The sequence below is a fragment of the Pteropus vampyrus genome, unplaced genomic scaffold, assembly GCF_000151845.1.
Source record: "Pteropus vampyrus isolate Shadow unplaced genomic scaffold, Pvam_2.0 Scaffold28, whole genome shotgun sequence".
NCBI classification, from domain to species: domain Eukaryota; kingdom Metazoa; phylum Chordata; class Mammalia; order Chiroptera; family Pteropodidae; genus Pteropus; species Pteropus vampyrus.
Window position 1 is genome coordinate 5,545,521 of NW_011888809.1, and position 10,224 is coordinate 5,555,744.

Below are 10,224 nucleotides of genomic sequence, written 5' to 3' on the forward strand. Positions count from 1 at the left end.
TTAGCAAGGGTCTGATATATAGTTGGTTCTCAGAAATGTTTAAGTTGATTTTTAAAAAATGAATACTGACTTTATTGCTTTTAAAAAGTGATACATAGTTATATAGCATCCAAACTGTACAGAAAAGTGCTGACGGTAAGATTAAAAAATCACCCCAAATCCCACCACTCAGATACTTTAATCATTAACATTAGATAAAATATCAGAACATCATTCCATACAGTTGCAAACTGTATGTGGAAAGACAGGTTTGATAGGTTAGATAGATGAATTTAAGTAATTTTGTAAAAATGGTATCATCGTACAATCTACTTTTTTAGTGTTAAATTTAATTTTTAATTTAATAACCTGAAAGTGAATTTGAGGGAATTGTAGAACTTTAGATAATTTTTTCTATCACAAACAATATCATTTTTCTGGGTTAAGAAAAAATTATGAAAAACTAAGAGGTTATCACCTTTACACTATGTTTTCATTTTTAATAATGTTATTCACTGTTCACTCTAAAAGATGACATTCTTACATTTTCTACCTCGTTCTCTTTTTTTATTAGCTGTATTATTATTTTTATATTGTTAGGATTTAGAAAATTTATATTTTGTTTTGTAACCCTAATTTTTCACTTGTTCAGTCATATATTTAAATGAAAGTTATTATCAGTCTGTTAACATTTTCTCTGTACATGAATTCTTAATTTTGACTAAGTTTTTAGTTGTCTGGATTTCATCGTTGAAACTGATTTCATCAGTTTTTTTCAAGAAAGGCTCATAGTTGCCAATTGCCTTAAGTTCTAGAATGTTTAAAAATGCCCGTGGTGTCATTGCTCTGATGATTGTATTGACTTTTATGAAGTATTTAAAAATATATACCTTTAAATTGTTAGTTGTACTTTGAGATTCTTGATACACTGGACACATTTTTGTATATTTAATATTAGAATGAAGAGTATGTACCATTGCCCAGTTTATTGTCAGGGGGTGTTAAACTACAAGAGAAACCAAGTTCTCAGTGACAGTATTGTCATTTATCTGACTTATTACATGCAGAGCCATAAGGAAAAGAATATCGTCATACCTCACTTCCCTCTGGGGCCTTGTTGACTCAGAAAGTATGTAACTGAACTGTAGATTCTTTCAAGCATACAGATTTAAGATATAATATGATTGTTGTACACTTAGGCCTGGTATAATGTTATGTGTCAATTATATCTCAATAAAACAGGGAGATAAAAAGAAATAACATGAGAAATTTCTTGGAGGACTAGAGAAGAAGGAATACAGAAGGAAAAGGAAGGGAATTAACATTTAAAAAGTACCTCCACATGAGGTGTTCATTTGTCCTAGGTCATTACATATTATTGTTCATTTGTCATGACAACCGTGCCTGGTAGATATTACAGAGACCTCATTTTTAGATGTAGAAGGCTCTTACTAGGTAAAATGATTTACCCAAAGTTCATCTGTTCATTGACTCGGCAAATGTTTACTGACAGTAAGACATAGTTCTTGGCCTCAAGTAGAAGAGTTGGGGAGATAAACGAGAAATTCAGCAACCAGCAAAGAGTTGGGCCTGCCATGGTTCAGTCAGTAGGTGTGTTTCTTCAAAGGTCTGAAGCAAGAGAGCATTGGGTCAGTACTGAGACTGTGGATAATGTGAGTAGTACAGCTAGACATTGTGCTAAATGTTTAACATGTTTTATTTTACTTAATCCTTAAAACTTTAGGAAGCAAGTCTAATTATCTCCATTTGTTCAGATGAAGAATCTGAGGTTTGGAGACAAACTAATTTGCCAGTGACACCCAGTGAGCAGTAGGCAAAGACATGATTTGACTCCAGGCTGTCTGGCTTCAAAGCTGGTGTGTGTGATTGGTTAGCACTGGCAGAAATAAGGAAGGGGAGAGGTAAAGGTGAGGGAGACCCAGGTCGTAAGGGATCTGGTGCGCCTTGCTGTGGAGTTTGGACTTCATCCTGGAGTCAGTGGGAGAGTTAAGCAGGAGAGTGGCATGATAGGGTTTATATTTTGGGAAGATGGTTTTGGCTTCTTGGGTGGGAGGGGGAAGGGGAGAGCAGAGTCTAGTAAGAGTTGTCACATAGCCAGCCAGAGATGGAATTAGGGTTTGAGCTTAGGTCTGTTTGAAGTCCAGCCTCTTCCTGCTTTGTACCCGGAAGTTCCCTAAGAACTATTCAGCTTCTAGATACAGAGGTTTAGTGTCAGGGTGAGGAGGGGATGGGTGGGGCTCAGTTCACCTTTTCAGAGAACTCTGGTCTCTGGGGGCCATTGCTGTTTCATACATGGGGCCTCAAATTTTCTTGTATACTTCACTTTTATTACTTGGTATATGTAGAATATTGGTGAGTTCATTATAACTATTTATTTCTATTTGACCATTAGCTAGCTCTTTCCTGCAAGACTGGCCTTCAGGTTTTTGTTTTGTTTTGTTTTGTTTTGTTTTTGTGGGGGGTGGGGAGAGAGTCAGCCTGATAAATTACGAAAGAAAAGTGGTGATGAAAACTAGCCCTTTTTCTCCTGTTCGCCTGTTGCCCAATAGCACGTGGAGCAACAGCTTCATTGCCCCTGGCAGAGGAAGTAGGTTAAGGAAGGGGTAGAGGTCCTGCGCCCGTGTTTCCAGCTGAGCCGAGGGAAATGAGGCTGCATAGCTTTCGGGACCCCTTCTACCACTGCCCCCTCTTCCCCACAGGCGGCGTGGTAGCTCAGGAGAGACCTTACCTGTGGGTCGTGGGTGTTTTCCAGATAACTCCAAAGACCCCCACATGGGAATCTCCCTTCTTCCCACTTGTTCTTACAATATGATGCAATTTTGTTTTGTTTTCTATAAAAACACACACATACTCTAAAGGTACCTATTTGAATTCCTTTCTTTTCATCTTTACTTTTAGAATCCAGAACATCCAAACAAGGATTATGTAATTAACTTTGAGATTCGGTCCCTGCGAGATAGTCGAGCATTGATTGAGAAGGTTGGAATCGAAGATGCATCTCAGTTCATAGAAGACAATCCACATCCCCGACTTTGGTATTTAAAAATAAAAAACCCTCCCCACATGTCTGGTATATGCTTTTCAAGTCTCAGCTGTGCCATCCTCGCTCTCATGCTAGCCTCCCTGGGGATAGACTTCCATCTTTGTTCTTCTTTTTAAGATTTAGAAATTTATTTTAGGTTTGGAAGTACTCAAAATGAGCATAATATTAAATGAAACATGCATAAATGTGTTAAAATAATCACTTCCCACCATGTTTCACTTGAAACCGTAAGTATAATACTTGGATTGTGCTTTAAGTCTTGTTTATCAGTAATTTGCAATAGGCTTTTCTGATTCTTTTCTATAAAGGCGGCTACTGGCTGAAGCAGCTCTTCAGAAACTGGATCTGCACACAGCCGAGCAAGCATTTGTGCGCTGCAAGGATTACCAAGGCATCAAGTTCGTGAGGTGCCTGGGCAACCTGCAGAGTGAGTCCATGAAGCAGGCAGAGGTTGCTGCCTACTTCGGCCGGTTCGAAGAGGCTGAAAGAATGTATCTTGATATGGACAGAAGGTAAGGAAGGAAGGTGCAGGCATCCTGGAGTACTCCCAGAGTTCATGACTTTATTGTTTTACAAATGAGGAATGTAAAATAGACTAACTGTATCAGGCTGTTTCTTTTAGAAAATAATTTCAGTTTGGATTACAATGAGATATCCCACATGCCTCTCATTAATTTATATTTTGTAATTTGGGGGCAGTTTTCTTCTCAGTTTTTACATATATTAATGGTTTGCCATGGGAGATATTTTTCACTTGCTATGAAAAAAAATCATATGACTATGGGGATTAGGGGCTTTTATCATTTATTACACAGTTTATTATTTGGATTCTCTATTTCGATTTAGGCCATTACTCAATTTTCTGTTGTCAAGGAACATGAAATAAAAGTCAAACATATATAGGGATGGAATTTTATTCTTTCTTTCATTTTAGATTTATATAAAATGTATGAAATTCATTTCGGTTATAAACATGCCTAATTTTCATTAATATTATTTGTACTTCTGGGAGATCCTTAATCCAACTTAAGCTGTGAAAAGAAAGATAAAATCAAACATATTTTTATACGTTTGGGTTTTAAATAAGCCTGATCATGTCTAAGAAATTAGTGAAATGATTGTTACTTAAATCACTATTTTGCTAAGGAAATTGGAAGGTTAGGACAGTGAAAGGCAGGAAACTGTTCCCTTTTCCCTAGTCCAGGTTCTCCCCATTGCTTCTTACCTGGTCAGGTTAGGTTTCTAAAATGTTAAGAGTTACCTCGTCTGTCTCTTCACTGCTGTGTATTCTCAGTACCCTAGACTCGAACCTAGCACATAGTAGGCACTTCATAAATATTTATCAAATGAATGAATAAATGAATGGATGAACAAATGCCATTTTTTTTTGGTAGGGACCTTGCTATTGGCCTCCGGCAGAAACTGGGAGATTGGTTTAGAGTACTCCAACTCCTGAAAACTGGATCTGGCGATGCAGATGACAGTCTTCTGGAACAAGCCCACAATGCCATCGGAGACTACTTTGCTGACCGACAAAAGTGGTAGGTAACCTGTCTGGACCACCCATCCTTTCACCAGCACTTCAGATGTAGCTTCCTGAGTACTTGCCTATGAAATAATGCTGGGGAAATGAAGACCACCCTCCTGGCTCCTAAACTTAAAATAGCTCTAGATTCGCACTGGGGAGCACGAGGTCCTTAAAGGTGTTAGATAAGCACTGTACAGCTTAAGACTTTCCACACTCACAAAACTTGTGCTTGGCTGCAGGGTTGAGACCACGGTGTGCAATTCCGAAGAAGTGAAGAAGTATTTTATGTTGGCTTATTTTGTTATTATAGATTATTTTTAGAAATCATTGGCTCTTATTTTTAAGTTTTCATTTTGATCAGTATGCTTTTTTTTTTTTTTTAATATTTATGTTGCTGTTTGGAAGTACAACTTTGTATCAGATTAAAACAATACTAAGAATATTCAATAAATGTTGTAACTAAAATATGCTTCAGACTTTAGATCCCCTCCACCCCTATTTATATACTTCAAAGTATATAAAGTATATGATGACTAGAGCAATACTGGTAATTCTAATGAAGGAACATTTTTTTCATGAAAGTGCTTATTTACCAGGAAATTCGCATTAGTTTAAAGTTCTCGTTTCCCCGCCCCGTAGGTTGAATGCTGTACAATATTATATACAAGGCCAAAACCAGGAACGCTTAGCCGAATGTTTTTACATGTTAGAGGATTATGAGGGATTGGAGAATCTTGCCAGTTCACTTCCAGAAAACCACAAGTTGCTTCCAGTAGGTATTGGAAATTTTAGTTTTGGGAATTATTAGGTTACTTTATAAGGTTTTTATGTTATAGTCAGGAAATAACCTCTGTAAGAAAGAAAATCTAAAATTAATCTATAATCTTATAGTTTCTTAGACATGAAATGATGCTTTGATTTTAATTGTTAAAACAGTATATCAGTATTACAGAATGCTTGAAAATGGAGTGAAGATTCGTCATATTTCTACTACTTTAACAGGATCACAGTTTTGCATAGTCTTGCCAGTTTTATAAAATTGCTTTTAAAAGTTAGCTGAACACATGAAATATTTACAGATGAAATATTGTCATCAGAGATTTGCTTTAAAATAATCCAGGCTAGGTCTTGGAATTTAAGTGTATGTATGTTTGAAATTTGCTATAACAAAAGTTTAAAAAGATAGCTTGACTTTTATCGGGTTATATTACCAATAACTTATTTAACGTTAAAAAAGAGAAACTAAAAGCAGAGTTTTCTGGAACTTTGTTTTGAATGTTCTTTTTAATTAATTACTGAATGATGTTAATGAGTTTGTATTTTATTTGTGTGATCTAAAATGTAAAATACTGAGCTGTATAATACCTGTAGAGTCAGCAACTCTCAATTACACGGGCTGGACATATATCAGTTGTGAGTTCTGCCACAAAAATATTGTGTATTAATTGATAGATGAATATAGAATTCTGACAATTCAGCTTTCTTTATTGTGAATTAGCCGTTATCCCTGTAATAACGGCATTTCATGTACTAGTATTCTCATTTCTATGTGTTTTCTTGAGTTGGAAAGAAACTAAAATTACTTATTACCTGTGTATGAGTGTCACCTGTTGGGTGTATCTGATGATGCAGAAAAAAATATTTCTGTAGAGTATCCAGATAGTACTATTACTGAGTAAATACTAAGTGATTAAAGCTATAATAATACTTAAATAATTTAAATAATTTAAAAATTTAAGTAGTACTGGAAATTTTTAAATCAAGTTTTGGAGTTTTTAATAGTATGAGAAAATGTACATAATATTTAAGTGGGAAATACGGGATACTAAACTATATAGTAGGATCACAATACATGTACCACCTCATACATACACATATATTCATAGGACAAAGATATTAGGAGACTACATCAGACTATTGAGAGAGGTCTCTTATGGGTTGTAAGATTATGAGTAACTTTACATTTTTGTGTTTTCTAATTTTTTAACTATAAAAAAGTATTACTTTATAATCAGAAAAACATCAGCATTACTTTTAAAGAGATAGTTGAGTACAAAATGTACTTTTATGACATTTTCCAAAATATTTTAGAAGCAGAGGTAAGGAGGGAAAATCTCTGGCCAATTAGATATTCAAAAAGAAAAAAAAACATGATTTTCTGGAAATGGCGAGTACAGCCAAATGGGTACGATGGGTTTTTGTGGTTCCTGAGGGAGCTCTGTTTCGGGCCCAGCTTCCTGAGCTGGTCTAGCATGTTCTTTATAGAGATATTTGAGAGCTCTGGATGTCAGATTTTCCTTAAGTCTCAAATTAACAATTACCTTTCATTATAACTTCTATTTTTCTTACCTACTAGTGTGGGTTTGTTTTAGAGCTTGACGTTTCTATAAACCAGCTACTAAACTGAGAGAAGAAAAGAGTGCAGTATCTTCAGGACCTTGTTAAAAATTAGATCCCCACGTGAGCCAGTGAAACATTGGTTTAGCATCTGTTCTGGTTTGTAGCCTCTGTTCCTATATCTGTTTAAAAGAAAAATTACTGTAACCACCAGTATATTTAATACTCATATGTCTCATGGAGTTTTGTAAATTAAAATATAAGTGACTAGTATTCTCATTTCTATGTGTTTCCTTGGTCTGTGAAATCCGATAGTATTATTTTATCCTTACAGGAAATAGCACAAATGTTTGTGAGAGTTGGAATGTGTGAACAAGCAGTGACTGCATTTTTGAAATGTAATCAACCAAAGGCAGCAGTAGATACCTGTGTACATCTCAACCAAGTAAGGAACTGAAAATTAGTCACCATAGTCATCCTGTCTTTAAAGGAGAGCTTGAGAAGAATTTTGTGAAAGGAGCCAGGTAGTCTGTTACTTAGTCGAGGACCGAGAAAATGATGGAGTTTGCACTGACCTCTTGAAGTGCCACTGTTAGGGGTGACCCGGTCATAACTAATTCAGTATGGGAACTTGAATAAACCTTGTGCTTTTTTATTTATTTATTTATTTTATTTATTTATGTCAATGTTTTGAAGTTTTGTCTGGCAAGTTTTCACCTGGAAGTAACTTTATAATTTTATGCATTTTGGGGTTTTCTTTCCATAGAAGGACCTGGTAATGGTCATTGCCTGAGAAAGGAATTGAGCTACTTTATTAATATTTATTCTGGCAATTCTGTGTTCTTTTCCCTTTATAGAAAATGTATACTTGATGTTTTTAAGAAACTGGAATTTCACTAAAATACAGACTTGTTGTTGAAATTGTTGACTATCAATGTATTCTTTTAAGTATTTTCTTAAAGTATTTTTAAAAATTCCATTTGCTTTATAAAAATAACTTTTAAGTGTTAAATATGATAGGATATTTTCTTAACTGAAATTGCATGTTTTATTTTATTACAAATATATCTTTTTCTCACTCATAGTTTGTGTAAAATTAGAATTTTAAGATTAAAATGATTATAAACTTTGAAGCTTTCCTTTTTCAGATGTACTTCTTAAGCAAATCAAAGTCATTTAATCATTTTGAGACATGTTTACTTATAAAACTTATAAACTGCTCTTATTGTAAGTGATTTTTAAAAATATCTACCAATTTTTAATTTTAATATGGTGTTATTTATTGTTATAACTTAAAGCTTTATTGTGTGAATTTTATGACATATATGACTATAAATACTTGGGTAACTGAATGACTTATTTTTCCATCCAGTGGAACAAAGCTGTTGAATTGGCTAAAAATCATAGTATGAAAGAAATTGGGTCCCTGTTAGCGAGGTATGCATCTCATTTATTGGAAAAGAATAAAACTCTTGATGCCATAGAACTCTATCGGAAAGCCAACTACTTTTATGATGCTGCTAAACTGATGTTTAAGGTAATGTAACATCCTTGGTGAGTATTTGGTTTGTTCTAGTTACCAATGTTTTCTTATTTACCAAAGAACACATTTTCTATTTTCTTCAGAAACAAATGTTTGTTATAGCAAAACCCTCTGGTTTTACTAGTACTATAACTATGCATTATCTTAGCATTATTACCTTTTACTAACAAGGCTGTTTATTAATATTCGTACCTTATTGATACCTAAATAATTATATATTTACTTAATACTGACCTTAATAAAGATTTATAGAATTTTTAGGAGCCATAATGTACAAATTCCCTTAACTGGGAATTAAATCCTGTTGATAATACAATTTTGAGTCCTCTTAAATGTATAAGTTTTAAAGACATTATACTTTTTATAATATGCATTTGGCTTGAGGATGACTAGTATTAATGTATGCAAATTTTACATTCTATTCTGTCCTTTTCCCCCTCTGATTTAATGAAAAAAGGAAGTATTTTCTTCAGAATCACTTAAATAAATTAAAATTTCTGAAGGATGTACCACTTAAAGCCACTTATCTCTGTGTACTTGGAGCATTGTTTTTAAAATCTCTGTTATAGTAAATTACCCATTCCATGAATGCTTTCTTCATTCTTACATTTGTTATTCACTAAGATTGTTAGGAGTTCTAACTCTTATGGGCTAACACTAAGAACGAACTAAATACTTATCAGTACTAAGGAAAACAAAATGGATTTAAAAATATTTATTGTAAATGGGCGGTGTTATAGTCCATCCTACTGACTTTCCTTTGTTTTTTAGAGAATCAGATTTCAGAAATGATTATATTTGTACAAATGTAGATTTAAAGATATATTCTCCCAATTCTTCTATTGTTTAAAGATTGCAGATGAAGAGGCAAAGAAAAGAACTAAGCCTTTACGTGTTAAGAAGCTCTATGTACTATCAGCTTTACTTATAGAGCAGTATCATGAACAAATGAAAAACGCCCAGCGAGGAAAAGTTAAAGGAAAGAGTTCAGAGGTAAGGTAGAACATTAAATGACACCAAATCATCTGATATGTTTAAGGAAAAAAACTATTGAACTTCTCTTTATGGACAGGCCATTTAATTTGCTTATTTACATGTATTTTCTTAATTGATATGAGGACAAGGAATGACTGATTTGGAATTAGTACTCAAGTTTTAGAAATTTTTACTTGGAAATATTGAAAATTATTTTTTCTAAGAGACTAATCTGTAGTCTTTGCTTTAATTCTTTACTTCGTAAATCCTTTCTAATCCATGAGTTCTAAAAACTTTCCTAGAATATGTATATTATTTTAATGTGAAAATGAATCTCTTATTAACTTAAAGTTTAATCAATTCTGTTTTAAAATTTGACCATACCCTGGGGAGAATCCTTTCACAATGTATACGTATAGCAATTTGCCACAATGTACACTTGAAATACCTAACAATTTTATTTGTCAGTTATACCTCAATAAAGTTGAAGGAAAAATTTAATCATACTAGTTTAGAAAAATACGAATTATAATGGAGAAAGTAAGTCCGTAGTGACAGTTTCATAATGATAAAATTGCTAATTTAGAGACTTTACTGTCCAGCAATTTCAGGAGTTGTCTTCATTGAAAGATCATTGTTGTGCTCATGCTGACTTTACTTATAGGCCACTTCTGCTTTGGCTAGTTTGCTGGAAGAAGAAGTTCTGTCGCCAACTAGTCGCTTCACAGATAATGCTTGGAGAGGGGCCGAGGCTTACCACTTCTTCATACTTGCACAGAGGCAGCTCTATGAGGGATA

The 10,224-nt window shown here is 34.0% G+C and overlaps 1 protein-coding gene across 1 annotated transcript in view; it reads left to right on the top strand.

Moving 5' to 3' along the window:
• WDR35 (WD repeat domain 35) overlaps positions 1-10,224 on the top strand; it is a 78,281-nt gene that overhangs the window by 60,868 nt on the left and 7,189 nt on the right. The window contains exons 23-30 of the mRNA XM_023528503.1: positions 2,899-3,035; positions 3,352-3,555; positions 4,438-4,584; positions 5,211-5,343; positions 7,243-7,353; positions 8,281-8,445; positions 9,304-9,444; positions 10,091-10,224. Coding sequence (XP_023384271.1) covers positions 2,899-3,035; positions 3,352-3,555; positions 4,438-4,584; positions 5,211-5,343; positions 7,243-7,353; positions 8,281-8,445; positions 9,304-9,444; positions 10,091-10,224 — 1,172 coding nt within the window. The remainder of the gene's footprint in view (positions 1-2,898; positions 3,036-3,351; positions 3,556-4,437; positions 4,585-5,210; positions 5,344-7,242; positions 7,354-8,280; positions 8,446-9,303; positions 9,445-10,090) is intronic.